The sequence below is a fragment of the Silurus aristotelis genome, assembly GCF_946808225.1.
Source record: "Silurus aristotelis genome assembly, chromosome: 13".
NCBI classification, from domain to species: domain Eukaryota; kingdom Metazoa; phylum Chordata; class Actinopteri; order Siluriformes; family Siluridae; genus Silurus; species Silurus aristotelis.
Genome location: NC_139586.1, coordinates 14853411 through 14873014, shown reverse-complemented (window position 1 = coordinate 14873014; position 19604 = coordinate 14853411). Strand labels below are relative to the sequence as shown.

General features: G+C 38.4%; 1 protein-coding gene across 1 annotated transcript in view; it reads right to left on the bottom strand.

Moving 5' to 3' along the window:
• eml6 (EMAP like 6) overlaps positions 1 to 19604 on the bottom strand; it is a 53617-nt gene that overhangs the window by 12005 nt on the left and 22008 nt on the right. The window contains exons 7-30 of the mRNA XM_083558694.1: positions 18333 to 18468; positions 16931 to 17132; positions 16083 to 16220; positions 14884 to 15140; positions 13893 to 14102; positions 13596 to 13763; positions 13283 to 13389; positions 12921 to 13021; positions 12292 to 12478; positions 12044 to 12149; positions 11851 to 11944; positions 11665 to 11765; positions 11060 to 11262; positions 10851 to 10962; positions 10263 to 10390; positions 9553 to 9694; positions 9329 to 9481; positions 8743 to 8874; positions 8420 to 8508; positions 8090 to 8257; positions 7797 to 7998; positions 7403 to 7529; positions 7225 to 7303; positions 1177 to 1306 (exon numbers count right to left, since the gene is read on the bottom strand). Of these exons, the coding sequence (XP_083414820.1) occupies positions 1177 to 1306; positions 7225 to 7303; positions 7403 to 7529; positions 7797 to 7998; positions 8090 to 8257; positions 8420 to 8508; positions 8743 to 8874; positions 9329 to 9481; positions 9553 to 9694; positions 10263 to 10390; positions 10851 to 10962; positions 11060 to 11262; positions 11665 to 11765; positions 11851 to 11944; positions 12044 to 12149; positions 12292 to 12478; positions 12921 to 13021; positions 13283 to 13389; positions 13596 to 13763; positions 13893 to 14102; positions 14884 to 15140; positions 16083 to 16220; positions 16931 to 17132; positions 18333 to 18468 (3472 nt within the window). The remainder of the gene's footprint in view (positions 1 to 1176; positions 1307 to 7224; positions 7304 to 7402; positions 7530 to 7796; positions 7999 to 8089; positions 8258 to 8419; positions 8509 to 8742; positions 8875 to 9328; positions 9482 to 9552; positions 9695 to 10262; positions 10391 to 10850; positions 10963 to 11059; positions 11263 to 11664; positions 11766 to 11850; positions 11945 to 12043; positions 12150 to 12291; positions 12479 to 12920; positions 13022 to 13282; positions 13390 to 13595; positions 13764 to 13892; positions 14103 to 14883; positions 15141 to 16082; positions 16221 to 16930; positions 17133 to 18332; positions 18469 to 19604) is intronic.

Genomic DNA, 19604 nt, shown 5'->3' with positions numbered 1-19604 from the left:
GCACTGAATTTCTCAAAGTCTGTATTCTGTATTCTGTAATGGAAATCACTTTATGGGTTCATTAACACCTCCAGAAATCATTGTCTATGAACACAGTTTTCCATGTCAACCAGAAATGCATGGTAAATCTCCACCATGCAAAGAAGGCGGCGTGCGTGAACATGACCAGAAAAGCCCCAATCCTCTCTGGGCCAAAGCTCATTTAAAATGCCCTGAGGCAATGTGGAAAACTGTTCCGTGGTCAGTCACAAACACCACATCCTCTGGACTAAAGAGGAGAAGGACCATCTGGCTTGTGATCAGTGCCCAGTCCAAAAAGCAGCATGTCTGATGGTATTAAAGTGCATTAGTGCCAGTGTAATATGCAACTTTCATTTGAGCAAGACAATGCTAACTGAATATTGCATCTATTACAATAGCATGACTTCGTAGTAGAAGAGTCTGAAGAGGGCTGAACCGGCCTGCCTGCATTCTAGACTTTTCACCATTTGAAAGAATTTGGAGCATCATGAAATGAAAAATACAAAAAGGACACCCAGAACTGCTTCAGACACATATGGGACATCATTCCTCTACCAAAACTTCAGCAATCGGTCTCATCAAATGTATATGGACAGAAGATGTGATGCAACACAGTGGTAAACATGGCCCCATCCCATCTTGATTTAAAGTCATTGTATTCTGTTTTTATTTATATTTTACACAGTGTCCCAAATTTTTTGGAATTGGGGTTGTACCTAATGGAAAGATGTTTTGATTATTTTTTGATAATCAGCTAAAGTAAAAATACCATAATGTTATTTTATTATGTCAATAGTAATAAATGGGAGTTAATTTACTTTTAATCAGCTGCTTGTCACCTTTTGTTAAGCAAAAACCAGGTTACTTGTTTGTCATTTTAAATAATGTATAAATTTGGAAAATGTCTCTAGGGTTGTAAACCTGTCCTGCACTTTTCTAGAAATCCACCAGGGGTCAGTATGCCACAGGATTCCTGAAAGCAGGTGGGCATCCTTCCATCCAAACCGATACAATGTAGATATTGATTCATAATAACCATGCAATTAAAAGAGATCATAACCTAGAGCTGTTGTGACACTAAAAACATATTGCACAAACAATAAAAAAAAGTGTTTGAGCTGCAATCAGTATTCTTTTAGGAAAACAGGTTTGTACCAGCAGAAAGGTTCTGGATCACAGCTGCAGCAGCTGTGTGGAAGATGATGTCAGCTCCATCGTTGAGGTAGTGCAGATTGTTACGACAGTCAAAGCCTCTGTATCCAAAAACGTGGTCGAGCGCCAGCTCCTAAAAGTTAATTGACACAAATACACAAAACAATACATTCTGAGCTAGAAAGAAAGAAACGTCAAAAACCGAAACCAGGATGTTACACAATTCTACAGAATTGTAACTGTTGTTTAATAGGGCACTAAGTATAGTGTAATAGGGTACAATGTGTAGTGTAATAGGGCATAGTGAAATAGTGTAAAATTTTAAGCCTACAGTGGGGGGAAATAATTATTTTATCCCCTGCTGATTTTGTCAGTTTACCTCCTTACAAAGAAATGAACAGTCTAGAGTTTTAATGGTGGGTTTTTTTTTAACAAAGAGAGACAGAACATTAAAAAAAATCATATTTGTGGCCAAATCAAATATGTGTTTGATAAAATGAAATAAGTATTTGACTCCCACAGACCCAAATTAGTCCTGTCACTTTAGGAAAGTACTCTTAAGGTCAACTCGTTATGTGAATTAAAGACACCATTCACAGAATCAACCTCTTCCATTCAAACATCTCCACTACCATGGGAAAGACCAAAGAGCTGTCAAGGGACATCAGGGACAATATTGTATACCTGCACAAGGCTAGAAGGGCTACTATGAATAGGCTACAAGACCATCAGATTGTTTCCTTTGCCGTATGTTTTGTGTCATTGTCATGATGGAAGACCCATTCACAACCCATCTTCAGTGTTCTGGCCAGGAGGTTCTCATACAAGATTCTACAGTGCATGGCGCAATTTATGTGGTCAAATCTTCCTGTACCCTTAGCAGAGAAACAGCCCCAAAGCAAAATGTTTCTTTCTCCATTTTGGGCAGTGGGGATGGTGTTCTTGGAGTCATATTCTGCATTTCTCTGCCTCCAAAAACGAGTCAATTCGATGCCAGAGAGCTCAATTTTGGTCTCATCTGACCACATCACATTCTCCCAAGCCTTCTATAAATCATTCAGGTGTTCATTGGCAAAACTTCAGACGGGCCTGTTCATGTGCATTCTTGAGCAGAAGGACCTTGGTGTGTTACCTCTGGTTTTCTTTCTGACTGGGGTCCCAACTCCCTTGAGATCATTAACAAGCTCCTCCGATGTAATTCTGGGCTCATCCCTCACCTTTCTCAGAATCATACTCAACTCATGAAGTGAGATTTAGCTTGGAGCTCCAGAGCGAGGGCGATTGACTTATCTTGTATTTATTCCATTTTAAAATTATCGCACCAAAAGTGGTCTCTTTCTCACCAAGCTTCTTGCTGATGGTCTTGTAGCCCATTTCAACCTTGTGCAGGTCTACAATCTTGTCCCTGATATTTCCTTTGACAGCTCTTTGGTCTTTCCCATGCTGATGTGAGAGGTTTAAATGGAAGAGGTTGATTCTGTAACAGTATCTTTTATACACATGATGAGTAGATATTAGAAACACTTTCTTTAAGGAACAGGACTAATTTGGGTGTGTGGAAATCAGAGTTCTTGCTGGTTGGTAGGGGATCAAATACTTATTTCACTTGATTAAATACGAATGAATTTATATGTAATATTAATTTATTATTATTTCTGGAATTATTTTAATGTTCCTACTTTATCTGTTAAAATAAACCTACCATAAAAATTCTAGACTGTTTATTTCTTTGTAAGGGGTAAATTTACTAAATCAGCAGGGGATTAATGAATTATTTCCCCCACTGTATGTTAAAACTGCTTGTATTAGCAGTACTTATGTATATGTGAGAAACCCCTCTTCCTCTTAGAAATCCTGTCAGATTACCTGATGCTGGGCAAACACCTAGCTTAACAGTTGTCAGGCTATCTGATATATTTGTGAATATAATGAAAAAGGGTTTTAACGAGTCCCTTTAGAAATGAGTTCATTTTAGCCATTTGACATATTTTAAAGTGTTTAGTTATTTACAGTACACTGTGATTTTGGAGTCTTATAACATACAACATGGATCAGAGAAGTTTAAAGAAGCAGTTGGAAACGAACATTGCAAGACTCCGCCCCATCTTTTTCGGTTGCTGAAAAATTGATAAATTATTTTGATTTTTTACGCATCGATTACTGTAATGCTTTGCATGCTGGGGTTTCGAAATCTACAATAAATAAATTACAGATTGTCCAAAATTCAGATGCTAGTATTCTGACTAAGACCTGGTCTTCTGAGCATATTTCTCCAGTTTTGGAGTCATTGCATTGGCTCCCTTTCGGATTGATTAAAAAATTTTAATGCTGACCTATAAGGCCCTACATTGCACAACACTTCATTATTTGACCCAACATTTAACTGTTTACACTCCTAGGTGAGATCTCCGTTCCTCCGATTCCGGTCTTTTAGTTGTTCCCCCTATTCGATTACGCTCTATGGGTGATCGGGCTTTTTCCTCACATGCACCAAAGCTGTGGAATTCTCTTTCCACTCAGATTAGACAGGCCGAGTCTTTTACTGAATCTTTTACCGAATCGTATTCTTACGTAATCGACGTATTCTGTGATGATTTACTTATTAAATTTTTTTCATTATTTTTATATTATTTTATTATATATATATATATATATATATATATATATATATATATATATATATATATATATATATATATATTATTTTAAATTATTTTTCTTATTTATTTTGTTTTTATTACTATTTTAGTTTATTATTTATTTTATTATTATTTAGTTATTATTTATTTTTAGTTTAGTTATCATTAATCTTCTTCTTCTTTCGGCTGCTCCCTTTAGGGGTCGCCACAGCGGATCATCTGTCTCCATACCACCGTGTCCTCTACATCCGCCTCTTTTACACCAACTACCTGCATGTCTTCCCTCACCACATCCATGAACCTCCTCCTTGGACTTCCTCTTTTCCTCCTACCTGGTGGCTCCATCCTCAGCATTCTTCTACCAATATAATTCATGTCCCTCCTCTGCACATGTCCAAACCATCTTAATCTCGCCTCCCTCACCTTGTCACCGAAACATCCTACGTGCGCTGTCCCTCTAATAAACTCATTTCTGATCTTATCCATCCTCGTCACTCCCAACGAAAACCTTAACATCTCTTCAGCTCTGCTACCTCCAGCTCCACCTCCTGTCTTTTACTCAATGCCACTGTCTCTAATCCATACAACATCGCAGGTCTCACCACAGACCTATAAACTTTCACTTACATTTTTGCAGATACCCTACTATAACAAATCACTTCTGTCACTCTTCTCCACCCACTCCACCCTGCCTGCACTCTTTTCTTCACTTCTCTAACACACTCTCCATTACTTTGCACTGTTAAACCCAGGTACCTGAATTTCTCCACCTTCTCCAGCTCTTCTCCCTGCAACCGCACAACTCCACTGCCCTCCCTCTCATTCACACACATGTACTCTGTCTTACTTCTACTGAGTTTCATTCCCCTTCTCTCCAGTGCATATCTTCACCTCTCCAGGCTCTTCTCAACCTGCTCCCTACTCTCACAACAAATCACAATATCATCCGCAAACATCATAGTCCAGGGAGACTCCTGTCTGACCTCGTCCGTCAACCTGTCCATCACCACTGCAAACAGGAAGGGGCTCAGGGCCGATCCTTGATGCAGTCCAACCTTCACCCTGAACCAGTCTGTTGTTCCTACTGCACACTTCACTGCCGTCACACTGTCCTCATACATGTCCTGCACCACCCTCACATACTTCTCTGACACACCTGACTTCCTCATACAATACCACAACTCCTCTCTTGGCACCCTGTCGTACGCCTTCTCTAAATCCACAAATACACAATGCAATTCCTCAGCCTGGCTTCCATTACTCTTTCCCATAACTTCATGGTGTGACTGATCAACTTAATTCCCCTGTAGTTACTGCAAGACTGCACATCTCCTTTATGCTTAAAGATCGGTACCAGCACACTTCTTCTCCATTCCTCAGGCATCTTCTTACCTTCCAAAATCCTGTTAAACAATCTGGTCAAAAACTCCACTGCCATCTCTCCTAAACATCTCCACGCTTCTACCGGTATGTTATCTGGTCCAACCGACTTTCCACTCTTCATCCTCTTAATCGCTGCTCTCACTTCCTCCTTACTAATCCTATCCACATCCTGCTTCACCAACTCCACATCATCCAACCTTCTCTCTCTCTGATTTTCCAGATCAGCTGCTCAAAATACTCCCTCCACCTTCTCAACACACTATCCTCACTAGTCAACACATTTCCCTCTACATCCTTTACTGCTCTAACTTTCAGTACATCCTTTCCAGCTCGGTCCCTCTGCCTGGCCAATCGGTACAAATCCTTTTCTCCTTCCTTAGTGTCCAACCTCTCATACAGCTCCTCATATGCCTTTTTTACTTGGCTCTCGCCACATCCCTCTTAACCTGCTGCCGCATCTCCTTGTACTTCTGCCTACTTTTCTCATCACTCTGTCTGTCCCACTTTTGCCAACCTCTTTCCCCTTATGCTCTCCTGCACTTCCTCATTCCACCACCACGTCTCCTTGTCTTGCTTTCTATTTCCAGATGTCACACCAAGTACTTTTCTAGCTGCCTCCCTCATCACTACTGCAGTAGTTGCCCAATCATCCAACACCTCCTTAACACCACTGAGCCTCTGTCTGACCTCTTCCCTGAACCTCACACTACACTCTTCCTCCTTCAGTTTCCACCATCTTATTCTTCTTTCAGTCCTCACTCTCCTCCTCTTCTTCTTCGCCTCCAAAACCATCCTACAGACCACCATCCGATGCTGTCTAGCTACACTGTCCCCTGCCAACACCTTACAGTCTCCAATCTCCTTTAGGTTGCATCTCCTGCATAGCACATAGTCCACCTGTGTGCACCTTCCTCCACTCTTATACGTCACTCTATGATCCTCCTTCTTCTTAAAATAAGTGTTCACCACTGCCATTTCCATCCTTTTAGCAAAAACCACCACCATCTGCCCTTCCACATTCCTCTCCTTAAAACCATACCTACCCATCACCTCCTCATCACCTTTGTTCCCTTCACCTACATGCCCATTAAAGTCTGCCCCAATCACCAATCATTCTTTCCTAGGTACACCATCTACCACTTCATCTAATTCACTCCAGAATCTTTCCTTCTCCTCCATCTCACAGCCAACTTGTGGAGCATAGGCACTGATGACATTTATCATCATCCCTTCAACTTCCACCTTCACGATCATCACCCTATCAGAAACTCTCTTCACCTCCACTACACTCTTACTGTACTCTTCCTTCAGAATCATCCCTACACCATTTCTCTTTCCATCCACACCATGATAAAACAGTTTAAACCCACCTCCAATGTTCCTGGCCTTACTCCCTTTCCACTTGGTCTCCTGAACACACAGCATATCTACCTTTCTCCTCTCCATCATATCAGCTACCTCTCTCCCTTTACCCGTCATAGTACCAACATTTAAAGTACCAACCCGAACCTCTACTCTCCTACACTGCTCCTTTCCCTGCCGTCTCTGTAGACGTCTTCCTCCTCTCCTTCTCCTCCTTCGGCCAACAGTAGCCCAATTTCCACCGGTACCCTGTCGGCTAACGATACCTGTGGCGGTCGTTGTTAACCCGAACCTCGACCGATCCGGTATGAAATTCTCATTTGTGATCCGCATATTTGATTTGGCGCATATTTTACGCTGGATGCCCTTCCTAACGCAACCCTCCCCATTTACCCGGGCTTGGGACCGGCACTAAGAGTGCACTGGCTTGTGCCCCCCTAATGGCTGGGTTTTAGTTATCATTTATAGTTTATTTAAATATACTTTATTTAAATGACATTCTATAAAATAAATTGTGATTCATTATAGCTTTTAGGTACGTGTTTGAATAGAAAATGTTGGATTGGAAAACGGGTTCAATAACAATTTTTGGCCTGAATTATTTATGATGATCTCTGTTAATACAATAAATGCATTTCTCCAGATAAGCTACTAAAATTTTACACACCTCCACTAGTTTCTTCTTCTTGGTAATGTTGTTTTTAACCAGTTTCTCCGGTAGCGGTGCTGCTCGGCTTACTGGTGGCCTACAGCAGAGAGATTGGGAGAGAGTTGTCAGCTCATTCAGTCAGATTAAAGCTCTAATAGAGGCGATTAAAAAAATCATAGTTATCTCCAAACATTACCGCTCATCCACTAGAATCTCCTTTTGCTGTTGGTGCGGCTTAACACCTGTCATCTCTCTGATGCTGACGGCATATATTTTTGTGGTGTAGTCCATGTTCTTTTCTCGGGCCACATCGCTGTCGTATCCTGCTCACACATGCAAAATCGGTTTAATAGCTACAGTATACAGGCTTCTCTTTTTTTTTTTAATGTTGCTGTTCATGTTAATTTTTGCAGTGTTTTCTATACAGTGTCATTGTTCTTGTGTTGTCCCTAATTAGTAACATAAATGTCTTTGCGTATAAATTTGTGTTTTTATTACAGTGAAATGGTGCTTTAATGTTATATATACAAATTCTATTACATTTTTTAAACAGATTATATAATTGACAGCTATTTTTCATGCCAAAATACCCCCGTCTTCCTCTGCATCATCATCAGATTCTTCGCTGTCGACTGCTTTACTCTCACGAGGTCCAATCCCTTCTCTCGCCCAGATCATCAGTGCCGTGTCGGCACCGCCCACTGACAGCAGCGTAGTGTCATCATTTGACCAACGAACATTCGTCACATTGGCACTATGACCTACATACTTTTTAAACTTGGCAAACTGACCCTGAAAAAAGGAAACAACAGTTTACTGTTCACTGTGCAGTTCTACATTTTAAGCACTTACTTGGATACCATCTTCAGATGTTTTACTTTACCTTACACGGAAAGCTGAACAGTTTGATGAAGCCAAAGTCGTCTCCCGTCGCCAGCAATTTCCTGTCTTTGGTAAGTGAAGAGGCATTGACAAAGCTAAGTGTAGGCCAGATTCCCTCACATGTTGTGCCTAGGACAGATGTCCATGTGGCCCATTCCACCTTCTCAAACTACAAAAGTAGGGGTGCATACATATTTCTAATCAAGGTATTCAGACATATATATATATATATATATATATATATATATATATATATATATATATATATATATATATATATATATATATATATATATATAAATACATTTTATATAATTTTTTTTTTTTGTACCTCAGCATTGGAGATGTTTTGTCTCCGCCCACGAGGAGCTTCGAAAAATAACTGTTCTTTGGCACCAGTGTTTACTTGCAGCAATTTGCCTGCAGTCGATTATAAAATAATTGATTTGCCATACTAACAGGTCATACACAGGAATATGAAAACATGCTGTATTTAACAAAATCATTTTTTATTTTTTATTTTTTATGTATTTAACAAAAAACAATCATTTACATGGTGAAATTATTTTGTGAGGAGACGTTGCTTTAATGTTTTTGGAAGCAGCCTCCTGTGTCAGTGCTTTGTACCAGTTTAATATCTAAAAGTTGCTTTACCACGAGTGTCCCAATCGATGTGGGTGATGTAGCTTGTCGCTCCTTTACAAATACCCACTCGTTTACTGGTCAGTACATTGTAGATGTCCACAAAGGAATCATGGGAGGCCACAGCTAGGTACTTTCCAGCATCTGTAGTGATGACATTATATTTATTTCAGTTGCATATATTGTCTTGATATTTGGAAATGGTCAGTAATTATATTATAAATGTAGCTAATCCAGTTAACAGTGGTGGACAGTAAGGAAGTATTTTTACTTTGTTACTCTACTAAAGTACATTTTTCAAGTATTTTATTCCTACGTTTTAGGCTAAGCATGCTGTTCCTCACTACTTTCAGTGAATATGCAAATTGTGTTCAATAAGAACCTGTCACAAAAATCACAAGCATAACCCAAGGTTCTAAAAGAGTTTATGTGAATTAAGGGTTCTCTCACTGTGTGACTGTAACAATAAAAAACTCTCTCCTCAATAAGTTATGATGTGCAGGATAATGACACTTTGAACTGTATCAATGACAATAACATAAATCAGGACCACTTTGTCCACCATTCCTAGTCTGATAACTTGCTCTGCAGATGCTACCTTGAGAGAACTTGAGGTCAGAAATGATCTCCTTTCTGTGGTGAAAGGTCACCATATCCTCCAGAGTGTCCGCATTCACTACCAAAAAGCTGCCATCATTCAGACCCACTGCTAAGGCTTTTCCATCCGGGGAGAAGGCACAGCATCGACCACCTGAGTACACACAGTGTGTCAAATATGCTAAAATACATCAGATGTAGAGTTATAACTGAAAAGTGAGGCACCTTTTTTGAGTTTGCGGACTGCCACCATTCGATGGTTAGCAGAAAGCTCCCAGATGCGCAGTGTTTTGTCTTCACTCACAGTGGCACATATAGGCAGCAAGGGGTGAGCAGCAAGACCCCAAACCTCACCCTCCATATGGCCCTACAAACACACAGTTGTTAAAATATTCTTAAAGATCTTACACAATTTCATTCATCCATTCAAAGCTTTATTAATATCTCACTTTGTATACTGTACACAATGTACACACACAAAACATATGCTTTCAAAAATATGTATAAAAATAGTATTAAAAATTCATTTAATTAAATTCAGTTTTAATTACTTTTTAATTACTATTTACATATTGATGAGCCTAATGTGGCCTCTAATGTTTAGATGCCACAGTAAATTTCAAATCTAAAAGCTAAAATAACCCAAAAAAATAAAAAGACAATAATAATTTTTTTGATTAAGAAAGGTGGGGGAGTCCACAACTCCCACCAAACTGCAGTCTGCAGAGAATAAGCCATTTTCATCCTGGTCAGTTTCTCTATTGTTGGTTTTTATTATTATTTTATTTTTATTTTTAATTAGTATATTCTTGTTGGCCCTATTTTTTTCAAAATTTTCAAAATCACACTATTAATAGATTTTTGTCACAAAAATAGTTTGAAAATTATAAAAGTAATTGACCCGTAAAAACATGGTTTAATGTACATACTCCTACCTGAACCAGTAGAGTCATAGGGCCACTCTTGTCAATTTCGAGGATTTCTCCATTCTTGGTGCCCACTAGTATGTGACCATGCCCAAGAGTGATGGCTCGGATCGAGGGGTTATCCTCCAGCAGCAGGCCTGCACACACACACAGACCCAAACACAAACACAAACACACACACAACATTAACCCATTGAACACGGTTGTCTTCCAGTTAGTCGTCAAACTGAGTGACAAACATGAAATCCAAAATCTCAACCATGGCAAATCCAAAATGGTGTTTGACTTAGTTTTGAAGCAGAAAGTAAATCAAGTATAAATTCGGGGGAAAGAAAACAGTACAATATATCCCTAAAGTTATTGAAAGATCTGGCCATATTTGACATACAGTATTAGATAATATCAGTGGTGGACTCAGTATACCATTGCTCTAACAATAAAAGTACTTTTTTACATTTCTACTTAAGTAAAAGTGCAAAATTACTTGCTTTTTTTAATTAACCTAAGCAAAAGTAAAAGAAAGGTATAATAAAACTGTATTTTAATAATTGATGCAATCCAGGGAGCTTAAATGCAGTGTATAGATATGAACAGGACCTTTGGATGAAGGTGAGAGTGCAGCCCTCTTGATGGCATAGGTCTTCAAACACCTCTCAAACATATCATCCCAAAGCTCCACGATCCCATCCTTCCCTCCGGTCACAAATCCCTTCAGCAAAATTCATAATCATTTAACGGTTAATAAATTATTTAGTCATTTCTGGAAGCTTACAATGTGTGTAATATTAGTAAACCTGTATCTGTACCTTGTCTAGGGAGCACATGGCAAACACAGGGCCGTCGTGAGCTTTTAGAGTTTTTATTAGTGTTGTGTCTTTCCAGATGTAAACATCGCCTGTGGTAGCCCCTGAAAACACCAGGTCTTCGGAGCGCCCGTAGCAAGCCGACATCATGGTCTCCTGCTTGCCCAAGTTGCCAAATATACCTCTTCTAAATGTCAGTCCACCTCCTAGGTAAACAAAGTTGGTATTTATAAGCCAGCATTTATTATTTATAAAACTCCATCCATGCAAGTGTTACTGTAAAATGCTACAAAAAGATGTTGTGATCAGTGTTCTCAATTAATAAAATAAATTTAATTGAAAATTTATATATAGAATGTTTATGATAAAATATTGTAACCAATAACTGATGCCTCCAAAGTTGTAAAAGAGTACAGTGCTTTATATGTTTTCCTCAAATCTTTATTTAGGGCCATTTGCTTGTAATTGTAGTTTTAATGCTTATGCATAGTTTAGTAAATCATTCTCAAAGTAACACTAGAAGTAATTGTTATTGCTCGGACTGTAGAGATAATCACAGATAATCACAGCACAAGATTCCCTTTGACATTTCCCTTGATAATCAGTACCTGTATGCTGCCAGAACTTTATATGCTTTACACCCACTGTGACCAGCTTGTCCATACGGAATGGGTTCCCCTTCACCACAAAGATCTTGTCTTTATGTCCCCTACAGGAAAGCAGTGTTTTCTTTTGCACGGTTTTGTACACTATTTCGTGTTAATTAGTATTAAAGCGTGTTTAGTGGTTCCTACTTTGCCTTGCCCAGTTTCTCGCCCTTCTTCCAGTCCCAGATCACTATGCAGTGGCTCTCATCGATGCCCACAGACAACAGGTTCTTTCCATCCGCTAAAACCCAGCAAAGAACCAAACGTCAAATATGTAACAATCATGTAATCTCAGTAACTATAAGTTACATTACTTTGTATAAAGGGAGAGTTGCATCACCTGTGAACTCTAAAGCACACACTCCTCTCTGGTGCTGTCCTCTTAACACGGACAAACACTTCAGAGTCTGGACATCCCAAACATGGATGGCTGGGTCCCTGCCCACCTGAGTGAGTACACACACACACACACACACACACACACACACACACACACACACACACACACACAGCATGGTTAGAACATAAACTCAAACTGCCCTCAGAGCAGAAGCAGAAAATAGTGTGTTGTTGTCAACAGATACATACCTGCCCTGTGGCTACATAATCTTTCAGTGGATGTGCAGTGAGGCTCAGGATGTCATCGTCATGGCCAAGGTAAAAGCGCTGGCTGTGCTGCTGCCTGTTATAGACCACAGCTACAGCAGCTACATGATATACCACCTCCCCAGCCTGTGTGTAAAACAGATTATTCCTGCAGTCACAACCCCTATACCTGTAAAAGAAAGAGAGAGAGTTGGAGAGAGAAAAAGTAATAACATTCTGTACATGGTATCATAGGAAAGTAATCAACAATTTTAAATACATCGATAAAGCAGCTACAAACGGCCATTCTATGTTGAATCTTTTTTAATCTGATATCAAACGTCTGTTTTCTGTTAGTTCTTGACTTGTTTGTTTATTTATACCCCGTAGTGTTTAAATATTTACATCAAAATCGTTTATAACCTGCAGGCAAATAATCATAGGGTGCATGGTTCAAGCAAAAATACTCAAATAGGTGTTGCTCTTGTTGCCATGGGAACCATGAAGCAAAGGGGAATCTGTTAGAGGCACAGAACTAAGCTGTTCTAGTGCTATGTATTTTTTATATGCTCAGGTTTATTCCAAAAATAGAAGAATAAAGAAGAAAAAAAACATATTTGCGTTAGTTTTACCCATGGACGAACTGTAGCCGTAGCCCTTCATCTGGAGCTTTTTGCCTTTTCAGAGAGCCCACCAGTTTCTTCTTGAGCTGAGGCAGATCCTCCTTATAAACCTGAGGTGGCAGGAATGCGCATTGAATGCACAAATTTACAGTATATCAACACATAAATGCAATGATAGACATAAGCAAAAAGTGCAAAAAATAAAGGGGAAAATGGTAGCTGATGCCAATGAAAATAATAAGTGCTAAAGGCTTTATTTACTGAGGCACAAAACAGCCACTGAGGGGGAACAAGGTTATAATTTTTTTGTGTAAAGCTGAAGAAAATATTGTGTCTGTGCAATGGAGTAGAAGTGAAACGCTGAGTCTTACCTGACGTTCATAATTCATCTGAGCTTCCTGTTCAATGTCAGAGTCCAGCTCTGGAACATCGGAGAGGTCAGAGTCTGACTCGCCACTGTTGGAGTCAGCGTAGCCCTCTATGGAGAGACAAAATGCATATATCACAGTAAAGACAAACAGTGCTTAACCACTTGTGATTAGTTAAGCTAAAGCTCATGACCTGCATGGTTTTATGACTTGCACTGCTGCTACATATTTGGCTAAATGAATAAACAGGTGTTCTGGTGGCCAGTGAGTATTTCATACAGGAGAGATGTCTAAAGCGTTACAGGGACATGTTCACCTTGTAGAAGTGGCTCCAGAACGCCATTCATCACACCCTCAGGCAAAAACCTCCACTGGAACACGGAGTGGTCGGCTCCGCCCGTGCTCACCACCCATTGCAGGTCATGTGACCAGCGCACGTTGGTGACATGGGCGGAATGACCGATATACTTCTTAAATTTGGCAGCTGCATATGGACACAGGGCATGTTCATGGAGTTTTAGAAAAATAGTCACATAAACAGCAATAGTTTTCAATATTATATTCATATTTGACCTGACTAATTATTAAAGTCCTCATTATAAAAATTAGACACCTTTTTTAAGACATGGGAAGCGGAAAAGCTTGACAAGCCCAAAGTCATCACCGGTCACCAGCACTGCATTGCTGTAGTTAGCATCCACAGAGTTTATATCGTTAACATTGGCGTACTTGGGCCAAATCCCATTTACTTCAGGCCCTAAGACACTGGTCCAGGTCATCCAGTGGATCCCTTTGGCCTCATCATTAGGAAGGAATTTCCCAGCTATAGAGATTAAAAAAAAAAACGGACAGAAAACTCAAAACAAGCACAGATATTTGACAGACATCACAGAACTTGGCTCATTAGTATTAGCCAAACATTTTATTCTTAGCAAACAAACATCAGGGCTATGGTTATACTGATTATGGTTATAAACGGTTAAATTCTGAAAAAGCAGTCCTGCAAAAGAATATTGGAGATTAAAAACATTTAATGGGAAAGAACACTTTTTTGTATTTTTTATTTTTGTGGTTATTAATTTAGTTTATGAACCTTTAAGTAAAAACTTGTGAGTTTTAAGAAAGTTGTGTATAATCTGGGTCTTTAATTCAATATCACAACACAGCCAGGTTTTTGGATGGTCCTACTATAAACCTACAAAAATATGGATTACAATAATGCATAATATTGTAGAAAGTAAGTATACATACAGTATGTATGCATGATAAAAGAGCAATGACAATAGTTTAGACACTAAAATATTATATTAGAGCTTTAATATTGTAAACATGTAACATGTTAACATTTTAAATAATTTCATAGATCAGACTCTAAATCAAAAATTCAGATTCACACATTTCATTTAAAAATTCCAACGATACTGTTTTGCTGGCTGTTTGTTGTAAAACACATCATGAATAATACAAATGTCTTTGTAGTACATAAAGTATTTTGAGAATATATATTTAGTGGATGACCCACTTATGTCTTCTATTCTAACTGAAATTTTATAGCATTAATTAAAATATGTACTTTTTATGATGTACACCCATCGCCCATGTACCTGGCATCCTGTAGAATAATCTCTCCCCTGCACCATCATTGGTCTGCAGGAAACGGCTGTCTACAGACCAGTCCAGATGGGTGATGAAGCAAGAGGATTTGTTGCACTCGCCAACTTTTTTGTAGCGCTGTGCCACGGCATAGATGTCCACCAGGCCATCGTTAGACCCTACAGCCAGGTAGGAACCATCTGGAGAGAACTTCAGCTCGTGAATCACCTCCTTTCTGTCCTTGATGTGGACCACTTCTGTCATGTCCCTAAGTAAAATGAGGAGTAGATGTGTTTTGTAAGAGTGACAGTATATTGTATATGAATTGGCAAAATTGTTTTAAATCACACTGATAACGTGTTACACCAAAACAGCAAATATTAATATCTTGTTTTTGTTTTGTTAGGGGGAAAAAATTTGTCACTTTACTTTCTCTAGTTAGCATTAGTAAAATTAGCAGATGGATTAGTCTAATTGGTACTTTGGTAGTCTTGGTATTACCTTTACCAATTACTGTTCAAATCAACCCAGCCAGATGAAAATGGCTAAAAATATTGTAAATAAAGCTATTGTCTTATTACTATATAGCTAATTATTAAAATAAGGTAAAAAAAAAATAGACAAAATAAAATTGTATACATTTACATTTTTATTTACATTTCAGAATAACAGAACAAACTACTGTGGCTCAACCAAAATTCTCATAACATGTTATGGCAGTGGTTTGTGAATGGAGGACGGAGACGGACTGGAACGGAGTACACTGATTAGTCTACAGCTACACAGCTGTAGTCAAGTAATATGTACAGCTACAGGTATGCTGTACATATTACATGATTTGATAAAAATATCTTGCTAGATTGTACTTACAAAAAAAGAATACCACTTTTGACATTGATCATTGATTTCAGGAGCAGTTTGTTGAAACTGAGAAATGGAGGAAAATTCCCTGTGTATTATGGCTATTCTTTCATTTCTGTACTAGTGCACATAAAACAGTTTATTGTGGCATTTAATAAAAACTGTGTACTTCATATGCACACCTTTATTTTCTCTACAAAATGTCATAAATGTCTGTAATACTGCACTTATTGAATCGTGTAGATTTTTTGGACAGGAGTTAATCCGAGGTTTAAACAAAGTTTAAAATGACTAATAACCAAATCCTTGACTAACGTTAAGTGTGTTTAATCAAAGTCGGGGCGATTACCTGACTCTGAGCACAGTGAACGAGCCATCCTTCATGCCTAAAGCAAGCTGAGAGCCATCATTGTTGAAGCACACACTGCGAACAGCTTCCTCCATGTTACAGCGTGCAATGAGGGTGTGATCGGAAAGGCTCCAAAGCCTACAACAACATATAAGGCACATACTTTAACTTCCTGAACACCCCTTCTATATTTAAAACTTTTATATTTTTTCTATGGATGCTTTCACATGTTATATGGTTTCTCTCTACTTACATGTTAACTTTAGAACACTATGAGATTTTGAGTCAACATGAGTGCAGGAAACAATATGTGTGTTGGGATATGAGCAGCTAAACTAAGCCAAAGGACAGAGCTGTAGAGCTTGAGTTAGAATATATTTTGAAGATTTTGAACGGCTGTCATTTATACAGCAAACTATTTCTTGGCATAGGTTTGTTTACCTTTTGCCATCACAGCATTACTGAGCAATGAATATAAAAAAAAAATAGAGAATATGGTGATGGAAAACTAACTTGCTAGTAGACCTTGTAACAGTTAAGGGTTATATAGTATAACATTGCTCTTTATGCTATAAATAAAAGTAAAACCTAGTTGGTATAATTGCTGTAGAATAGAAAGAATAAAACACAGAGAAAAATAATAAAATAATAAAACAGGAAAATAATTAATACCATCAGGAACTCAGGACACCAAGCTGTCATTGATTATTTTCGTATAAGAGCACACTCTATGTGTTTTATTCTGTATTTAGCTGATAGAACAAAGCAGAGAGAATATATCTGGAGGGTGTGTTTACATTCATTGCTTTTAAGACAACATACTGACAAAAAGAAATGAGGCCACTGACCGGACTGATCGATCGTCACTGCCTGTCACGGCGATCGGCTGTTTGGGATGAAGATCAAGAGCCCAGAGTTCGCCCTCAGAGTGACCCTGCATGACCAGAAGAGGTTTATCTCTGTCTCGCACCATTACCTCAAATATCTCGCTGTCCTGCGTCCCAGCTAAAATACGGTCCGCCTTCCAGCATACACTCCGGATAGACAGACCTGTAGGAGATGGAAAAAAGAAAAAGGATGAGTGTGCTCTAGAGAAACTTCAGAGCATTAAAGGGCAGCCAAGCGTGAAGCGACCATAACAACCTCGAGTACAAATTATCAGCTTACAACATGCAGTTGAAAAATATGGCACTGCAAGTACAGAAATTAAAGCGTGCAAAAGCAAGTCTGTGCATGCTTCAAAGCAGCTGCTCTATCTGTACCTATACATTATTATTTGTAGATAAACAGTGACTCAGTAAACACTATTCATCACTGGTTTTAAATCAAGCTAACAATATCTTTCATGCCATCTGCACAGGAGACTTCTGTGCCTTAAAACCTGTGAGATTTATTATAGAAAAGAATGCTTGATTGAGCTTTTTTCATCGATTTTATTAATGCATTAAAGGAGGAGATTAAATGTGGAGAGGAAGAGTTCAGGGTGCTTTTTTGGCTCAGTGCCATTACTTCCCAAAGAAGTAAATTTAGCATTTAGTGTTTACTATGAAGCACACTCATTATGCAGTATTCTGGTAGATCCGGAGTAAAATCATGCTGCATCATGAATTGTAAAAAAGGGAAATTGTACATTAAATCCAGGAGCAAAAGAGCAGGTTACAAACAAACAAAAAAAGTTAAATAAGATTGTTAAAAAAAATGAAGAAAATACTCTATTTGTATTTTTTTCTATTTTCTTCAAAATTATATCAATCTGGGAACCTTATTAAGTCCCCTGTACTCTGCTCCTATTCCAAGTGTGGGGCACTATGATTTAAGACCCAATATACAGTACAGACCAAAAGTTTGGACACAGTAAAGTAGTAGGTGGCTACTTTGAAGAACCTAGAATATGAAATTTTTCAGTTGTTTCACACTTTTTTGTTATGTATATAATTCCATATATAATTCCACGTGTTAATTCATAGTTTTGATGCCTTCAGTGTGAATCTACAATTTTCATAGTCATGAAAATAAAGAAAACTCTTTGAATGAGAAGGTGTGTCCAAACTTTTGGTCTGTACTGTATCTGTAACATTTATTGCGGTTCTCATTTTAAACACTAGCTACAATAGTAACTAACACAACAAAAGTAACTGGATCAAATAAATCTGTCAAATAGAATTTTACAAAATATTTTGGGCAATAATTGTGTTGCATGGACAGTTGCAAAAGTAATAGATATCAAAAGGAAAGCTAATGCCATATTACCCTTATATCCCTGCTCAGCCTCCTTTAGGTCAATCTTGGTGATGGGTTTAAAGTCCACATCCCAGAGTCTCACACAGCCATCACGTCCTCCGGTGGCAAAACCTTCCTCACACGAGTGCATGCTGAAGATTCCGGCCTAGAAAGCAAAAAAAAAATCAGAGAAACTGTCATATATCGGGAAAGACAAAGGATCAGTTTTAAAGACTCTCTAGGTATAAAAAAATTTACATTCACATTATTGCATTTGGACGACATGCTTATTCAAAGCAACTTACAATTATCTCTCCAAAAACTACTTACTTTTTATTTATTAAATTTTATTTTAATTTATATAGATTCTTTACATTTTCCCTCATTCAATTAATTTATTTTTTATGGCTTTGCTTTTATTATAAAAACAAAAAGATAAGGTTGCTATGCGGGCACAAAAAAACCCATCGTGCTAAAGCAAATAATAAGGGCATGCAAGAAGTAATGTAGCCGTCGTATCTGTTCCTAGCAATTACTCATATTAATAGACATCTGGATGCACATTGACAGTGATTCCATAATCACAGGCAACCATGAAAAGCAACCAGAACCACAAATCAACTCACTAGCTGCACACAAATCTGCTTAAAATCTAGGCCTAAATTTGATTCTGACATCCATGTTACTGTAGAGATTTTCAGCTTTGAAGGCTTAATGAGATTAAAGGCACTGGGGAAGTGAGGAAGTGTTCAGCGATTTCTGCTCAGTGCTGCTGGATCAGTAATATACTAAAAGGTTTTAGAATTTACTGTAGGTATTTGGCATAGTGTGCTTGCTTTAGGCACTTTGTTTGATGCCCTATGTTTGTAGAATCATTTAGTTATAATCAGTGCTTTAGAGATTTCTACTTGTTGACAATATATTTTTTAACAAGATTCATACCTGAAATGAGACATTTGTCTTTTATATGGGTTGGGGTCAATGTTTTGCACAAGCCAGTCAAATTCTTTGACACCAAATATAGCGAACCATATCTTTAGAGTCTTTGCATTATTCACTATGGCACAGTCATGCTGGAATACAGAAAAGCCAAACAGTTTCCACAATGTGGGAAGCATAGCATTCTCCACCATGCTCATTCCAGAGTACAGCATGCTTCACACCATTCCATCCGACATTTGGTGTTGTACCCTGTGATTTGAGGCTTGCATACAGCTGCTCAGCCACGGACATTTTATTGAGCTCCATCTGCACAATTTTTGTGCTGACATTAATACCAGTGAAGGTTTGGAACTCAGCTAT